The sequence below is a fragment of the Bos taurus genome, chromosome 17 (genome assembly GCF_002263795.3).
Source record: "Bos taurus isolate L1 Dominette 01449 registration number 42190680 breed Hereford chromosome 17, ARS-UCD2.0, whole genome shotgun sequence".
Taxonomy (NCBI): domain Eukaryota; kingdom Metazoa; phylum Chordata; class Mammalia; order Artiodactyla; family Bovidae; genus Bos; species Bos taurus.
The window spans coordinates 35,727,215-35,746,268 of NC_037344.1; the positions used below are offsets into that span (position 1 = coordinate 35,727,215).

The following is a 19,054-nucleotide window of genomic DNA, read 5'->3' on the forward strand; positions in this document are numbered from 1 at the left end:
GCAAGAGTACTGGAGTGGGGTGCCATTGCCTTCTCCGGTACCAGATGTATAAATAAATATAAATACCATTGCTTCCTTAAACATACAGACGTTATCATCTTAATAAAACACACAGTATATTATTTACTTTTTAAGACTATAATTCAAAAGAGCTAAATTTCCTTGTGTTGTGTTTAAATTTGAGAATAAACTTTCTTTAAAAATATATAGTGTAATTGGATACAGGTAAAAATGAGTATCTTATTTCATCATAGCATATCTGGTACATTTGTGATTCTTCTAAGTTGGACTTGCTGGGAAGTGTTTATTTGAGGCACTAGAAAGCTTTGGAAAATACACTTGCCTAGCTCTGAGTTTTCTATTACCTATCTTGAGTAGTTTACTCAGTTTCACTAGGGCTCAGTTTTCTTATTTCTAAAATAATACTCTTCTATATTATTCTAATAATATTAATTCTACATAATAATAATATCTAGTAATATTAAATCTATATAATTCTAATACTATTCTAAAATAATATTTTTTATTTCTAAAGGGATAAATTTCTTGATCCTTAAAACTCCTTCTGCTTAAAATCCCACGAGGCTTTTTCTCCCAGAAGAAATACTGCTCTTGAATCTTTAAAGTCAATTTTTATGTTTTAAAAAGGATATTTTAAATTTTTCCAGAAAATATTTCTCGGAAAGTATATAAATCTTGTTAGATGTTTTGAGATTCATTAAAAAAAAACCTACCTGAAGCATTCTGCACGATTAAAACATTACCATTCTTGGCACTCAGGGGAATGTACTTAAACCTCAGTAGGTTCAACTAAGTTTTAGAGTGAATAATACAACGAACAAATGTGCCTCTTCAAAGAAATATAAAGCTGAATAGGGTAAATACGACTGCAGGAAAATTAACAAGCCAGACGATTTCCTTTTCCCCTTCCTTGGGCAACCTGTATGTCTAAAGGGAAAAGGGCTCTTTTGGAAGAGAAAGGAGAGATTGGGGAGGGAAGTTTCTCTGATTTCTTTGTGTCCTGCCTGCTGATCTGTCTGCTTTCCTCTCCTGTTCTCGCTGTTTGATAAGGAATTGATTCTTCCCCTCCTCTCCCTCCCTCGCTTCCTCCCTCCCCCTCTCTTCCTTCGCCCTCAGTCACAGTACTGTCCTAGCAAGTGATGCTGTCGGAGACAGGAGACGGGCACGGAGGAGGCACCGCTGCCGCTGCCGCCGCCGCCGCCGCGGGGCAGGAGAGCGTTTCCCAGCACTCGCGCCCAGCTCGGCCCAGAGCTTCCTCCTCGCGGCCACGGGCGCGGCTGCTGCCCCCGCGGTTTGAAGGTGGGCGCCGGTGACCCGGCCTTGGTTCCCGCCTCTAACTGCTCGGTCTCCGGCTGCGCGGGTCTCTCTTCCCGCCTCCCCGCCCCGGGCCGCCCGGGGCCCGCTGGAGGCGGCGAAAGGGCGCCGCGGGGAGAACGCGCCTCGGCGGCGGTGGAGACCGAGGCCGGCGGCCGGCATCCCCGCGCTCGGACCGCGGCCGGCGCGATGTCCAGCAAGGTCAGGAAGTGCAAGGAGCAAGCGAGGGTGACCTTCCCCGCGCCGGCGGCGGAGGAGGAGGACGAGGACGAAGGCGCGGAGCCGCAGCGCCGCCGGCGGGGCTGGAGGGGCGTCAACGGGGGGCTAGAGCCGCGCTCGGCGCCCCCGCAGCGGGGACCGCGCGCCTACTGCCCGCCGCCCTTCTCGCCGGGGCCCGACATGTGAGTACCCGGCTGGCCCGCGGCCCGTGCCTCGGGCGGGGGGCGGGCAGGCGCGCCCCTGGCCGCCTCGCGCTGTGCCCCGGACCTCCAAAGTCCACCCTCCGTGGCAGTCCTATTCGGGGCAACTCGGGTGGGCGGTAGACCTAGGCCGGGGTATCTCCCCTCTTGGTCCTGCTCTGTGGAGGGACTCCGGGGACGCCCGAAGGCGTGGCCGGGGTCTCCGTCCCGGCTCCAGCGCACGGACCAGCCCCGCGGATGGAAACAACGGGCGCCAGACACGCTGCCCAGTAAGCAGACGCCCGCTCTCCTCCAACCGAGGATGCACGCACCGCCGCCGGTGGTCTGGGGGCCTCGCGGAAAATGTTCCCCGGGGTCCCCGAACTGCCCTCGGGGAGGTCGGAGAAGGGGACGGTGTGCTTAGGCCCCGGCGTTCAGCGTGGAGCCACCCAGGGAACCTGAGTCCCTTCCGACGCTCCCGACCGTCGGGAGTGGGGAGAAGGGAGCGGACGGTGTATGGTACAGAGGTGGGTGGAAGGTCTGCCCGGACTCCGTTTTCCCCTACCCTCCATTCACAGCTGGGGCTAGCCTGGAGCCGAAGCCTGGCGGGTCTCCCGGGGGAGAGTGAGCGCGGGGCGCCGCGGGTACCGACTTAGAGCTACTTGGTTGGAGTTCCCAGGCAGCTCTGGGTCAGTAGCTGTTCCTTTTTTAAAGGAAGGTAGAGGTCCGCGCTTTAATGCATGAGCAAGAACAACTTTTCTTCATTTCCAAATCTTGGAAACAGCCTCTCTGAGACGCAGAGAGGATGAAGAATAGAGTGGTTAATTTTATAGGGTGCATGTTCTCTGTTTCTTTTGTCACGTACCTTGGACGTGTAGCAGGGTTTACTGTCTTTTTAGGAAGAGCGCACAGATAGGTAGAGACCTTGGGTCCAGTCTTTGCGGGCGGTACTAACCGCTTGGGCCGGGGAAGGCGTTCTCCCGGGAAGGGACGGAGGTTCCGCAGCGCCCCCTGCTGCCCGCGAGCTGCATACAGCTAGGGTGTGAAGCCTCTGGGGCGACCTCGACCCGGCAGGATAGTGCAAGGCTGAGCTGGTCAGTGTCCGCTCCTAACTCGGCTGGACCGGCCTAATTAAAAGGAGAACTCAGTGGCTGTGAAAGGTTTCTGATTTTACATGAGCGACGCATCCCAACGTGGTTCAGTTGTTGCTGAAGATTAGCTTGGAGTGGAAATGGCCCAGGAAATGGAGGGAAGGTAGGTCCTTTGGGATTAAAGCCCCGGCCAGCTCGCTTTCCCTCCTCCTTAAGGTTTTAAGACACTGTCCGTATTCCCTTTTGCCAGTCTGGTTTTTAGAACCCAACTCATTTTCTTGATTATTTTTTTTCCCTCTTGTCTTAAATCCACACTAAATGGAACACAAGAGCGCGCTTATCTGAGAAAGTAGGGCGAAGCAAAGATTATACACTTTGCTTTTTGAAGCTTAAGGTCAATCACACAAAGCGCTGGGACAAATTCTAATGTAGACTTGCTGTCTAACTGATAATAGAACATCTTTGCTGGCTATCTGCTGACTTTACATAACTCAACAGGTAAATGTTGTATATTTAGTTTGTAAAGCGGCTGAAAAGACTGTCATGTGATGGAGATATGCATTAATAAACGTTCCTTCTGAAGGTAGAGCCGCAAGCTCTTCATGTTTTTTTCCAGGCCTGTCACTTGGTAATAACAGAGACTAACTTGATATTTGTAGCAGAGATTAGCTGTTTATTCCAACTTTGAGTGGAATATGGTCACAGTTTAACAGACAGTGAACACATCCCCAGGACGGAATTGGAGAAGGATATCCAGTCTATCAAAGCCCCAGGGTCATTTTCAGTAGGCAGAATAGAACAGCCGAATTTAATAGTCAGAGGGATGCTGAGGGTAGAATCCCACTTTTACCAAAAAGATTCCTTGAAATAACCCTTTTGCTCATTTCACTGCTCCTGGCTCCAGTATTCCATTTGGGAATTTAAAATAGATTGACTCAGGGGGAATAGTGTCATCTGCTGTATCACTAGCAAGATGTTTTTTTTTTTTTTTTAAATTATCCTTTGATAAAATTCTTGATGTAGTCATTGATTCAAGCCAAGACTTCCCTTTTCCCAATTGTTTGCAAACCTAGGACCAAGTAGTATACTGTTTGCATGGTTAATTCAGTCTCAAAGTTTTAAAAAATATTTAATGAACTTCAAAAGCATTTGAAGTCAGTTCTTGTGAGTTTTAATCTGAAGACATTCCTTAAACATTTACATATGCAAAGTTCAGACTAGGTACAGCAAGCCACAAAGATGAGTATGACAACTTTACTGCACTCAAGGAGTTTAAAATATCGTAAGGGAGAGGTGGAAATGAAGCCGGGCATAAAAAATTATGCTATTAGAGTAGAATGAGTGCATAAATACATACATACAAGGAGAGAGCTCTGCAGAGTCAAGTGCCAAGAGGAAATGGACAACATAAGATTGTGGAGAAATCAAGAAAACCTTTTTTGAGCCTGAAAAGGTAAATAAGCTCAGAGGCAGCAAGAGTGGGCAGTTAATTTAAGCACCCCACCCCACTCCACCCCCTATTCCAAAGTGCCCAGCATGTCCAGGGAATATTAATTTTATGGGAACTTTTATAAGTTTTTATAAATTTTATAAGTTTTATTGGAACAGTGGATTATGTATAAGAGAGCAGTGAGATTTAGCTGGATGTGTTAGTTTGGGGCATTAATGTATAGGATCTTGTATGTCAAGGAGAGGCAGTAGGGAGTCATTGATTGTTTCAGAGCAGCAAAGGCTTGATCCAAGTCACTCTAAGAAGGGGATGGATTGAAGTGGCAATCTGCAGAATGTGAATAAATACCTTAGAAAACTACTGTAGCTTTCCAGACGGAGATTAGGATCTGTGATAGTGTAGGACTGGTGGGATGGAATGGGGAGAGATAGGAAGGGGGGATACACAGAAAGAATCTATGGGAATTTGCCTATCCATGAGAGGTTTAAAGAAAAAGCAGGGTCAGAGGTGACTTAGTGATTTTGATGTAGATGACTAAGATCATGGTGTTATTGTTGAAAAAAAAAGAAACTAAATGATCTGACTTTTCAAATAATTTTCAAATACATTTCAAACAGGAAGAAAGGAATGCAAGTTTAAAGCTTGAGAGAATTTGAGAGTCTGCTGTCTGATGGGAATTTTTTTCAAGTTGTGTAAATTTATGATATTGCCCAAGAAAGGAGTGCAAAGAGAAAAACAAAGGAAGCCTGAGTTAGGTTTCTGAGGGAAATTTCTTTGTTTAGAGGGGCAAAAAGAAAGAGTAGCAAGCAAAAGACACAGAAAAAGATGAAGCAGCAGGTGGTACAAAAGCAAGGTTGCCTAGAGAGAAGAGTTTCAAGAAAAGGGAAGAATAGGAAGGCTAAGGCCCTTTGTTGTCCACCTGAATCTATCACAGCTATTGTTAATCAGCTATACTCCATATAAAATAAAAAGTTTAAAAATAAAATGAAAAGGGAAAAATTGACCCACAGTTGGCAAACACTTGGTAAATCAAGAGAGAAACTTTGTGGGAATTACCTAGCGACCCAGTGCTTAGGATTTACTGTCAAGGGCCAGTGTTTGGTACCTAGTTGGGGAAAAAGCTGAATAGCTTGGCCAACAAAAAAAAAAGAGAGAGAGAGAAACTTTGTGAGTCTACATTTAGTAAGAAGACTCATCCCTTACACTTACCGTACATGCACAAAACCATTAGATTTCTCAGCACTGTTATCTTTAAGAGAAAAAACTTCTGCAAGAGAGGATTCTGGGGAATTCCTTGGTGGTCCGGTGGTTAGGACTCAGTGCTTTCACTGCTGTGGCCTTAGTTAAATTTCTGGTCTGAGAACTAAGACTTGTAAGCAGCTAGGCCAAAAAAAAAAAAAAAAAAAATTGCGATGAATATACTTAAAAAAAAAAAAGAAGAAGAAAAGATTCTGTTTAGTTTTTCTTGAAGACATGCTGCCAAAAATTTGTCATAATAAAAGCTGTAATTTGTATTTATGTAATACCTCATGCTGTCATTTATATGAATTAACTTGAATCATACCTCTTTAAAGCAGGTTTTATCATTTGGCAAATGAGGAAATTGATACATAGTGAAGTCAAGTCAGTTTCTAAAGATTAATTAGTAAATCAATAACAGAGTTTTTGTATTCTATAGAGTATTATTAACTGTAGTCCCCACACTCTACCTAAGGTCTCTAGTCTTATTCATCCTACATAACTGCAACTTTGTACCCTTTGACCAACATCTCCTCAATTTTCCCACCTTCCAGCCCTTGGTAACTATGGTTCTAGTTTCTGCTTCTATGTATTTGACTTTTAAAATTCCACATATAAGTGAGGTCATGCAATTTTTTTTTTCCCGTGCCTGGCTTATTTCACTTAGCCTAATGTCTTCCAGGTTCACGCATGTCATTAACTGCAGTATTTCCTTTGTTGAGGTGAAATAATACTGCACTGCATACATATATACCACTGTTTCTTTTTCCATTCAGAGTCTATGACACTTTGATTCATATTTTGGCTATTTGCTAAGAGGGTAGATTTCAGGGTTTCTCATTAATACACACCTCAAAGATAACTATGTGAGGAGCTAGATGTTAATTACCTTGCCTGTAGTAATCATTTCTCTATTGTACAATTGACTCTTGAAAAACACAGAGGTTAGGAGCACTAGCCCCTCACCCCCCCCCCCCCCGCCCATTCTAAAATCCACGGATAACTTTTGACTCCCCCTGAAACTTAGTATAGTCTACTGTTGACCAGAGCCTTGCAGATAACATAGACATTGTATATGTGTACAAAATACACATATTTTGTATGTTTTTTATTATATAATTGTATTCTTCAATAGGTGCTGCAGTGATAAAGAATCTACCTGACAATGTAGGAGATGCGAGTTCAATCCCTGGGTCCAGATCCCCTGGAGAAGGAAATGGGTAACCCACTCTAGATTTCTTGCCTGAAAAATTCCATGGACAGAGGAGTCTGGAGGGCTACAGCCCATGGGGTCACCAAAGTTGGACATGACTGAGTCATTGAACACACACACACACGCATTCTTCAGTAGAGTGAGTTAGAGCAATAAGATGTTATCAAGAAAGAGCCTATTATGCAGAGTGAAATAAATCAGAGAAAGACTAATATTGTATATTAATGCAAATATATGGAATCTATTAATAGAAAGATGGTGCCGATAAACCTACTTGCAGGGCAGCAATGGAGCCACAGACATAGGGAACAGACTTGTGGACAAGGTGGGGAAGGGAAGGGTGGGACGAATTGAGAGAGTAGCGTTGAAACATATGCATTACCAGATGTAAAATTAGATAGCCAGTGGAAATTTACTGTATGATCCAGGGAGCTTAAATCTGACGCTTCGTGGTAACCTGGAGAGTTGAGATGGGGTTGGAGGTGGGAGGGAGTTTCAAGAGGAAGGGGACATATGTGTATCTGTGGCTGATTCATGTTGTTATATGGCAGAAACAAACACATAATTATAAAGCAATTATACTTCAATTAAAAATAAATTATTTTTTAAGTCATAAGGAAAATTTACATTTACAGTATTGCACTATACGTACTGACAGTATGCTTATGTCGTCTGTTTACAAAATTAATCATCTATCAGTACCTACAACAGTGCTGTCTTATATGATACAAAATACTGTAGACGTTCTATGTATTACTAACACTGGATATAAAAAATGAAAAAATAATGTGAAAAAATTCGTATTTGCAGGTGTAATTATTCCTGCATTGATAACAAAGAAGCAGCAATGTGATTGCTTTTAGGGTAGCCTAATATAATTGATACGGCTGCTTCACAGTAGCCCAGCCTATCAGCTAAATAATGAACATTGCAAAATTTTATGACATGCAATATTACTGTACCATCTTCATAATACAGTATTAGAAACATGATTTTTTTTTTAAAACCACATACCTGTGATGATAGGCTGTTGCAGTTTCTCCAACTGGAAGAGAGGAAGGGAGAGAGACAGGGGCATACTATATGATAATGTAATTCTTTGAAAGCAGAGTTATAAAGCAGTAACAATACTAACATTATTTTTATTAAATATATTTAAAGTATATTATTTAATTTTTAAAGCATATCGTAATTAAATGTCACTCACCTTATGCCTACTTAAGGGATAGACTAGTATTTATTTACATCTTATGCTTTCATGACATACCTAACTTTTTCTTACTTTTTTCAGTATTTCCAAGATAGAGTTCAGCAGAGTTTTTTTTTCAAATTGTCACAAATCTCCAAATCGTTTTCCAATATACTTTAAAAAAAATGTGTACAAATGGACCTGCGCAGTTCAAACCCATGTTGTTCAAGGGCCCACTGTGTATGTATATCAAATTCTATTATTATACACCATAAATATGTGCAATTTTTATTTTGAAAATTATGTAAAATAAAGCCACAGAGTTATTAGAAGATTTAAAAAATACAAGAGTGTGTGATGCTCAACTTTGTCTGATAGGAGATCTGAAGATGATCACACAATGCCTTGTAACTCGGATTATCTACTTGAATGTTAGTTTCTGTGGTGCTGGCCTGTGACATTCTTTAAACCTAGGCTTAGCTTGGCTGTGGGATTGAGAACAATGTTGTGCCTGTTGGCTCGGGTTCCTGACTAGAAGTAGAATGTCCTTCCCACCACTGCAGTGGAAATCAGAGATTTGCCAAGTCACTGGAGAATCTCCAGAGAGAGGAATTTGGACTTTAAGGACCAAAGTTGGACTAGCATTGTTAAAGAAGAGGCAGGTTTCTCTTCAGTTATAATATTCAAGAACAGCACAGCACGACATTAGATTTGTTGTTGTTCAGTCGATTAGTCATGTCCGACTCTTTGTGACCCCATGAGCTGCAGCACTCCAGGCTTCCCTGTCCTTCACCATCTCCTGGAGCTTGCTCTAACTAATGTCCAATGAGTTAGTGATGCCATCCAACCATCTCAGATTCTCTGTGGTCCCCATCTCCTACCTTTAATCTTCCCCAGCATCAGCGTCTTTTCCGGTGAGTTGGCTCTTCGTATCACGTAGCCAAAGTATTGGAGCTTCAGCTTCAAGCATCAGTCCTTCCAATGAATATTAGACTTGAGACCTTTAACAATCTGAAATTTTGAGTTGTATTTTTAGTTTATCCCATAGAGTAGTAATTTTAGTATGTACAATATAGAATCATTTTGCTGTTTTTTTGTAAATTATTTTTGCTTGCTTGCTTACTTCGCTTCAGACATGTCAGACTCTTTGTGACCCTATGGACTGCCAGCCAGGCTCCTCTGTCCATGGGATTCTGCAGGCAGAAAAACTGGAGTGGTTGCCACTTCCTTATCCAGGGTATCTTCCTGACCCAGGGATATCTTGTATCTCCACTGGCACTACCTAGGAAGTCCAAAATTATTTTTGTATAATATCAAAGTAATGCATGAATACAGTTTTAAAACTTAATGCTAAAAAAAAAAAAAAGGCTTATAAAATCAACAGCAAGCCCATGACAGTTCCCTGGATTTTTTCCTTTTTTCTTCCTGTCCCCTCCGTTTCATTACACTTACAACTCCTTCAAGTATCGCATTCTTGTTATTCGTGTGTTTTAGATAGCATCAGTATTCTCAGGTGAAAATTTCACTCATAACTTTTATTCTCCCCCATCCTCCATCACATGATTTATCACAATCTGTGGTTAATAATTCATTATTATGGTCGTGTAATTATTATTCACTGCAGAGTCAAGTAGTATAGTATAATTACATTTCTTTTCTAATAGTTGTTTTTCTTGGTGTATTTTTTCTACCTTGTTCTTTCCTCTTCAGCTAAATCCTTTAGTCTCTCTGTGTTTTTCTGGAGACATCCCTTCTAAAGCCCTCTGACTTGGTTTGTTTGTCGTTTTTAATCCTTTTTTTTTTCTTCAGGAAGCATTTAGATTGAGCTGTTCATTAGGGTTGTTCTGAAATGTCTAAACGATGCCTTGATACAAGTCTCTTTTAATTCAGTGAACACTTCATTGATGAATGAATACTTTCAGTATTTGGATATTATGCCCTTTGGTTTGGAGAGGTTTTCTTGTATTAGTCCCTTTATTATTCCTATGCACTATTTTCATATTTTTTCTTTCTTTCTGGAATTTTTGTTATTTGGATTTTAGATCTCCTGAACTGATCCCCTAGTTTTTGTATCTCTTCTGCCATGTTTTCCAGTGATTGTCTTTTCTGTTCTTTCTGAGATATTTCCTTGACTATATTTCCTAATTTTCACTGCTTTTTTTTCCAATTATATCTATTATATTTTTAATCTCTAAGCTCTTTTTGTCTAATGAGTATTTCTTTGTTATAGCATTCTGTCTTGTATCAGAGATGAAATATTTCTTTTTTTTTTTAATTTCTCAAGGGAAAAAGGAATAGGAGATACTAAATCTGGCTGTTAATATTCTAGAACTGGCCAAGGATCCCCCTGTTCTTGGGTCCTAGCCTCCCCTGGGCCTGGTGTCTCCACATTTAGAGAATCTCTGTTACTATTTCTCCAGAGATTTGATATCTTGTATTTCTTATGGGGATGTGGGAGGATTGTCACTTAATCATATCAGTTGGAGGTCAGCAATCTAGGGGCAGGGTTACTATGTACCACTTATACAAAACTTTAGCTCATTGCTCCCTTTTAGGCTCCTGCCTTGTCTCTTGTGGGATTTCTTTTGCCTTTGATTTCCAAGTCTTTTCTGGTATTGGGTGGACCAGCTGGCTTTTTGTTACAAGCACTCTGGTTGGACCTTCCTTCTTTCTGTCAAATCACTCACCATTTTTCTGATTTATGTCTTTTTCATATATTGTAGTACTTCTGATTTCATGGAAGATGAAATTTGTGTTTTTTGTTTTCTGTGTTGTTTAGGGGGGTAATTTTCAAGAGGTGAAGGGGTGAGAAAGGCTTTTATTCCATCCTCTTGAAGGCAAACATCCCTACAATTGTGTTTTAGGTATTCATTTTAAGCCTAAGTGAAGATAGAATTATTAACAGGACCAAGATTGAAGAAGGGAGATTAATTAATTTTTAAGACTAATTATGACTGATCTTGTTAGACAAATGGAGTAGACAGTAACCTTTATAGTGTGACTTGTCAATCATCTGAAGTGCTCCACCTGAAATCATCTTAGAACCACACTTCCCAAATTTAACTGATGTACAGTGTTTTTGCTCAGTTGGTTAAGAATCTATCTACCTGCAGCGCAGGAGACCTGGGTTTGATCCTGGGTCAGGGAAGATCCCCTGGAGAAAGAAATGGCAACCCACTGCAGTATTCTTGCTTGGAAAATCTTATGGACACAGGAGCCTGGTGGGCGGCAGTCCATGGGGTTGCAAAGAGTCAGGCACTACTGAGCAACTAACACTTACAGTGTTTTGAAGAAGAAAAGAATGTCTGAGTGAAAAAGGATTTCATCTAGTCCGGCATCTTCTTAAACAAGTTGAAAAACTGAAACCGAAGGTTAACATTGAATTCACAGCAGTCTCTGGCCTTTTGAAATCTCCAGTTCCCTTTACTGTATTGTTTACACTGTGGGCTTGTTTGGGTTAAGCATTTCTCTTTTCCTCAGAGAAATTTGAGATGCATTTACTCCTAGGAGGAGCAACACAGGAAATTAAGTATTAACTCATTTATGAGATTCAATTAATTCATCATTTCAATTTGACTACTGATGGCAGATCAACTGGAGAAAGTTTGTAAGCTAAGTAGGAGAATTTAGAATGGGGCAGGGGCAGGGAGAGAGGAGATAAGAATATCTCAAGGAACAGTTGACCCCCTGCCAAATATCACTGATAGTGTTCTCTTTTCTTAATATCAAGGAAGTGAAAGGATCCTGGACTTCATCTGAACACTAGGTTAGAACTTCAGGAATTTTTCACTAGTGTGCTAGGGTAGCAAATGTCTGTCTGTTCATGTTTTCTCCTTATAAAACTTCACAGGAAATGTAATGGGAGGAAAACACTTGTTTTTGCAGAGCTCTCTGCTCTAGATAGGAAGGAATGCTTTCAACTTCCTGGTTGAGATTGCCCTCATTAGGCAGTCAACACTACAGAGTCAGTCTGGCAGGAGAGCCAGATGAGTGGCCTGTGGAGGGTATACACAGAGGAATCTGGCCCCAGACAGAAGGTCCAGAGTTGGGAACTGTGGCTGCCAACTTCACATTTATGCATAAGGGCTCAGAAGTGACTTTATGACACTAACTAGGATTGTTATAGCATTTTTTTTTTTTAATTTAGCATCTATGTTGGGGATATTTGTCTATACTTTCTAGTCAAAAAAATGTCCCTGTTCACAAGAAAACTCCCTTTTCTTTGCACTATTCAAATAATAGGTGACAGTATGAATTTAGTCCTAGAATAGACCTTTTTTAAAAAATGAGAATTAAATGTCCACAGGTACATGACCTGTTAAGGAAAGAGCATGACAGTACTAAATATTTTACACCAGTTTTGCATTTCTGTATACATTTTGTCAAATAGGAGTGATGTATATGGATTCTCCGGAGAAGGTGATGGCACCCCACTCCAGTACTTTTGCCTGGAAAATCCCATGGACGGAGGAGCATGGTAGGCTGCAGCCCATGGGGTCGCTAAGAGTTGGACATGACTGAGCGACTTCACTTTGACTTTTCACTTTCATGCATTGGAGAAGGAAATGGCAACCCACTCCAGTGTTCTTGCCTGGAGAATCCCAGGGACGGGGGAGCCTGGTGGGCTGCCGTCTATGGGGTCACACAGAGTCGGACACGACTGAAGCGACTTAGCAGCAGCAGCAGCATATGGATTCTCTGTTGAAAACTAGATCTCAGGGTGATGAGACGGGAGCAAAAATCTAAAAACCTCAGACTTTTGACTTTGGAAATGGATGATAATGGTAGAAAACAAGATCTTTTTGTTTTTAATAGCATTAGAGGTTTATATATATATATATAATTGATAGTGACTAATATAAATAGACAAATATGAACTTCTCTTGGGTCAGTAGAGGTTTTTTATTTTATTATTGAGTTCATTATTGTCTCAATTCTTGTTCAGTTATAGAATGAATTTGTATTTCACATCTAATTTCATTGTCACTAATCTTCCTGAAATAATAAAAATTTGTCTTAGGAAATATTGAGTTTAATTAATGAGTTTGGTTTTGAAGATAAGCTTAATTATTAACTATAAGAGCTCATTAATTCTAAGATGTATCCTCTGTTTGCCCTCAGATTATCCTGACCAAACATAACTTTATGTAAGATTGAAATCAAGAGCTATAAGATTCATCAGTTACTTTTTGCAGTGTAATTAAGTGTGATTAAGCAGAAATCTGCTTTTAAAGAAGAATGATTGTTTATATTACTTTAATTCCTGATAATTAATTTATGTTAAAGTTTTCACAGTGTTCTTTTTTATAGAAGAATTACTCCAAATTACCCTCCACCACTGCTTCCCCACATTATTTCATGTGACCAAGGGTATTCTTTAATCTGAAGAATGTCCGCTTTCAAAGCCTTCAGTCTTAAATACTGATTTAAGCACACATATATCTATGTCTCCAACAGATACATATTCATCAGTCATGTACTAACAGCCAGGCCTACAGAAATACAGAGACGGTTTTTCTCCTGAATCATTAATATGTTACAGTTATTGTTGAGGAGACTGGCATGAAAGCAGACAGTCATGAAGCAACTCAATAGTCAGTGGAGTTACACACAAAATGTGGTTCCTGGAAATAGGGACATCTAAGTTCTAGAAGGTATTTACCTTCTAGAATGTTTTAGGGGGCACATGTGTTTAAGAAGAATCACCAAGAACTCATGCAGGCAGCAGTTAGGGGTCCTTACGCCTGCTCCCAGTGGATCGTTAGAGGGAGGAGCACACTTTTAAATGGTTTTTCGCTTTTCTGGTCTCGACTGCTCAAGGGTCAGTGACCCTTGAGAGGACAGGGAGCTTTCCTGAGAGGACAGGGAAAGTGATGAAGAGCAGAGATGGGAGCTTCCCTCCAACAAAGCTTCTTGTCTCCGACTTAGTCCCTAGGACATGTACCAAAATTAGCAGATGTCTAATAGATTTATTAAAATGATACATGGAGAATTCTGAAGATAACACTGGCCAACAGAAACTCTTAAGGGATTAATTACTGTGGAGACTCAAATATCTCTCCCGACTTGTAAGTGCTGGAATCTCTACATGTTAACTGTTCTCTGGGGTGGGAACCCTTAGACATGGAAGTGGTGCTTTCCTGTTTCTAAAATGGAGTGCCTCATCTTGCTGGTTTGGTTGCTTCCGGGGCAATGTGCTGTTGAGCCGCACTTGGTGTCGGGAGATGCAGGCTGAGCAGGAGGTGCTGTGGGACGTGACAGTACCCACAGCATGGTTCCCTTACACGAGACAGTCGAGCTGACTGGGCCCCTTTCCTCTGGCCTTGCACGCTGGTGCTCTTGAGGCTACTCAAGTTCAGAGCATCCCCCCACTCTACTTCTTTGCCTCCTCAATACACAGAGTAAGAGATTTTCAAAACGTTTTGTTTTTGATGACATTATCGAGGCTGTCAGATGCCCTTTCCTTTTTCCAGACACACTCACATGTAGGCGTAGAGTGTAGCTGTCAGGTGTCTCCAGGGGCAGCTGCGTTGACTGACAGGTGCCGTGTGCCAGGGGGACTGTGGGGTTTGTCTATTTTTTGACTTTTCATCTCTGACTGTCTTGTCCTTTGTCAGTGCCTGCTGCTTCCCACCTTCATTACTACTTCCAATTATCACCATCCCCAATACGAGAACTAACATGGTGCTTGCTCTCTAACACTTGTCCCCCCTCCTCTGTGCTTTTCTCACTACTTATCTTCCAAGGCTCCTTCTGCTTTTTTTTTTTTGCCCTTCACAGAAGGACAGACTGGAACCTAGCCAGTGGGCACCTTCTTCTTCTTCATTGTGGTGAACTAAATAGTTAAAGCAATTTGACCCTTACTCTTACTGCTTTAGCTCACATTGGAGATGCTGTTTACTTTGCTAGATGGATTGAGTAGCTGGTTAATTCTTAACATCATTTAAATAAAAGATTTGAGGTGACTCCTTTACTAGTGGTCATTTGTTGCTGAGTGCTAAAGAATTTGTGATTCAATCCGAAGAGCCATTTTAGAAACTGTTTTCATAGAACCAAAGTTTTCCAACACATAAGCTAAGCACATATTTTTCTAAGAATTTTTTTGGGGGGAATGTAGACCGTTTTTTAAATCTTTATTGAATTTGTTACAATATTGTTTCTGGTTTTTATGGGTTTGTGGGGTGCAGAGGGTTAGGCCACAAGGCACATGGGATCTTAACTCCATAACCAGGGATCAGACCCACACCCCTTGCTTTGGAAGGCAAAGTCTTAACCACTGGACCGCCAGGGAAGTTCCTAAGCATGTGTTTTAATAGTGCTATTTTGATTTGCATCTTGTTATTCATTTTTCTTGTTCCCTAGAGACAGCATGGTAAAGTAGAGAGACACTACTGAGAGAACCTCTGAACTCTCATTTCTAATTCTCTTTCTTTCAGTGACCTTAAGGAAAAGAAGCTAACATTCTGAGTGAGTCACTTTATCTGTAGAATTAGCATCAGCTGACAAATATTTTTGAACATGTAATGCGCTATATCAGGTACTATAGAGATAGCTAAGAAATGTGAAAAAAAATTAGAAAGTATAGGGCATTTATTTTCAATCAAACTTAGGGTACATGAATATCACAGGAGACAAAATCAAGGAGAGGGGGAAAAAAATGTATAGGTTTATGGGCAGATTCGGAGAAGGCAATGACAACCCACTCCAGTACTCTTGTCCGGAAAATCCCATGGACGGAGGAGCCTGGTGGGCTGCAGTCCATGAGGTTGCTAAGAGTCAGACACCACTGAGCGACTTTACTTTCACTTTTCACTTTCATGCATTGGAGAAGGAAATGGCAACCCACTCCAGTGTTCTTGCCTGGAGAATCCCAGGGACAGGAGAGCCTGGTGGGCTGCCGTCTACGGGGTCGCACAGAGTTGGACACGACTGAAGTGACTTAGCAGCGTGGGCAGATTAGCAGTAGTACAAATGGTCAGGCTGAAATGGTCCAGAATAGTTTCAGGAAGGTTCCAAAGTGGACAGAACCTTGCAGGTCTTCTAGTTATTAATCCTGTGAAGTTTTACCCTCTGTTTTCAGAGGTGTGATGCAAGCTGGACCACAGAAGGTAGGAGGGATTTGAATTGCTAAAGGGCCAAAATAAGAGTATGCCCAGGATGGAAACAAAAGGAACATCCCAGAGGCAAGTGTAGCAGGAGCAAGACAGCAGAACAACTTGGATGGGCAGCGCCATGTAGCTCACAGAACAGGCCTTTCCCCTGAGCGTCCCACCTGCTGACGAGGGGAGAAAGAATGTGACCAAAATGTTCAATCTATGGGTTAAATTAGGTTTTCAAATTCTGTTTTGTTTTTTGCTTGCTAAACAGACACGTATTCTCATTCAACAAGTGAATTAAGCAATCAATAAATTAAGCAGTTAATTAAGCAGTTATGTAAGTTAATAAGAAGGGAGGGCTTGCCCTACATTATCACAGGGATGTAGTCAACTAGAACAGTGTCTTCCTGGGCTGTGAGCTGGTGTCTAAGGGACCTTTGCTTATGGATTCCTCCCTGCAGTCTCCTTGCAGTCTCTTTCTGGTCCGCATGACCATCCCTGGTTCAGGGCACTCAGGAGAGATGCTGTGAGGCCAGTTTCATTCATCTTAGTTTGATTCTATAAAGTAAGTTTGTTTACTTGGGTAAGATTGTTCATGTTCTTGGAAAGCCACTCCTTCCCCTGCTCTTCTCAGTAGCATCTGGCCTTTGGGGGAGGGGAGTTTATATGTCCCTTGGAGGGGTGAAAGGGTGGGATTCTCTGACTCTTTTGGTCTCTAGGCAGTGTTCATTATCTATTTGGGTGCTGCTATATCAGTAGCAGTGACTTGATCTTGGCTGACTCCCCTTTGCCACCCGGATGTGCTCTCTGGCGTATGTGGTTTCAGCTCAGCTCCTGGGGCTACAGAGCTCTAACAGCTGCAACATCGTCTTACAGCACCAGCAGTCATCTCTAGTCTTGGTGCAGGCTCCCTGGCTCTCAGTGCAGGGTCCACACTACATGGGAGCTGAGGGTGGCTTGAGAAAGCCCAAACCATGCCCTACGTAACCAGGCAGGACTGTACTGATCTCCAGCTCAAACAAGCCTGTCAAGAATCGCCTCTACCCTCAGTGGTTCCTCACTTTATTGGATCCGCATCTTGACTCTGACTTCCTTTCTGTTATTTCTTTCTTCTCCTAAGACAGTAAGCATCGTGGCTTTACTGTTAAAAGTGGGAGAACTATCCTGTCTACATGATGAGAGCAGTCAGGGATTAGGTTCTGTCAGAATTAATTAGAGACATAAAGGAACTAAGCAAATCCTTCCTCAAGACAATTTCCCTTTTCCCAGATTCTGCTCGCAAAATCCCATTTTTCTTGCAAAAAAAAAACCTTAAACATAATCTTACTCTCTCTGTGTGCACTCCTCCTCTAAGTTTATCTTATTTTCCCCTAAACCCACCCAACTCTATACTCCACATTTTACCTCCAAGGCTGAAGCAAGATGTCCCGAGTTAACAGAGCCAAGATCTTGTAAAAAGGTCTGGCAAAAGAGAAAAGCACCTTGCTAATTTTTCAAAAAATATCCTTGATGGTATAAAAATACCATTGATAGAACCAAAATAAGCAGAATAATATGCTTACTGCCCTTGATAGTACAGAAATAAGCAGTATAACATGTTTATAGAACAGTGAAGAATGAATCTGAGGAGCAAGGAAAAGAAGGTTGGATAGGGAGCACGGGGCAGGCTGTCAACGTCCTGGAAAACCAGGTGGAGGACCTCGTTGGTTTTTATGTTTTGTTTTTAAGAGAAGAGTGATGGTAAAAGCAGAGTTGAAGCAGCACCAGCTGCTGGGGGTGGCTGGGGTACAAAGAGGAAATCAGAAGCAGCAGGAGAGAGAAAACAGGAGTCAGACAGGCCCCAGGTTGGATCCCAGTCTTGGATTTTACTCTCTGTATTACCTTGGCCAATTTCTTTTGAACCCAATGTCTTTTGAACTCTTTAATGAGTTTTCTTATTTATGAAACGGGGAAGAATAATACCTGATTCATAGCAATGTTAGGAGAAGTAAAGATGATGGTGCATGAAAAATATGCACATACACCAGGTACTCAGTAAAGTTTAGTCGCCTTCTCTCATGCCGTCTCTGCTGGAAAGCTGTTGTAATTAGCCAGCCATGATGCGTTTAAGACCTAGAGGCTAGAGTTGGCAATGAGAACTGGAAGGAAGGATCTGGTACAGGAAGATCAGGTTTTAAGTGGTAATAATAGGACAGAGAATCTAAATGAACGTAATGCTGTTGTCCCTTACCTGGCACTGCTCAAACATGTTATTCCAGCTTGGCTTTTGGCAGGACTAGTGTGACAAGTGTTTATGGGCCTCCTCGTCTGGGGTCACTGATCCAGGATAGCTCTGTTGTTTTTATACTGGAAGTTTCCAGCCTTCAGTGTGCATAGGAATTGCAAAGGATGCTCATTTAATATACATATTCCAACCTCCACCCATATTGCAGGGCCCCACCCCTAGGAGATTCTGATTTAGTTCATCTTGAATGGAATCCAGAAATCTGAATTTTAATAGGTACTCCAAGTAATCTTAGGCAGGTAGGCTTCACGTCTCGCCATTATAAATCAGAGGAGTGGATGAAAAAGTTATGAGAACTGAGTGTTGCTTGTATTTTTGCCACTGAATAGAATGGAGAAAAAGATTGTCATTGGGTGGAAAAATACCTCTTAGGGAGAACTTTTTATCTGCTTGAGTGTTTGGACAATTACTAAGAACCCAAAGTTTGTTTCATAAACCATGAAAAAAACCCTTTTTGCCTTAAGATGCATGGTCAGTGTCTTAGTCAGCTTACGCTGTCATAACTTAGTACCACAGACTGGGTGGCTTAAACAACACAAATGTATTTTCTCACAGTTCTGGAAGCCAGAAGTCTGAGATCATGGTACCAGTATGGTCAGGTTCTTGCAGATGGCTGCCATCTCACTGTGTCTCCACAAGGAGTCGGTGAAGCCAGAAGCAAACTCTCTATTTCCTTAGGGCACTGATTCCACCATAAGGGTTCTATGTTCATAGCCTTATCTAATCCAGATCACCTCCCAAAGACCTAATCTCCAGATA

At 41.8% G+C, this 19,054-nt stretch overlaps 1 protein-coding gene across 3 annotated transcripts in view; it reads left to right on the plus strand.

Annotated features, from left to right (window-relative positions):
* The first annotated feature begins 1,439 nt into the window (after positions 1-1,439).
* Positions 1,440-19,054, plus strand: part of TRPC3 (transient receptor potential cation channel subfamily C member 3) — a 71,972-nt gene continuing 54,357 nt past the window's right edge. For all 3 annotated transcript variants that reach the window (XM_024977033.2, XM_010813789.4, NM_001104960.2), the window contains exon 1: positions 1,440-1,736. In XM_024977033.2, coding sequence (XP_024832801.1) covers positions 1,525-1,736 — 212 coding nt within the window. In that variant the 5' untranslated portion in view covers positions 1,440-1,524. The remainder of the gene's footprint in view (positions 1,737-19,054) is intronic.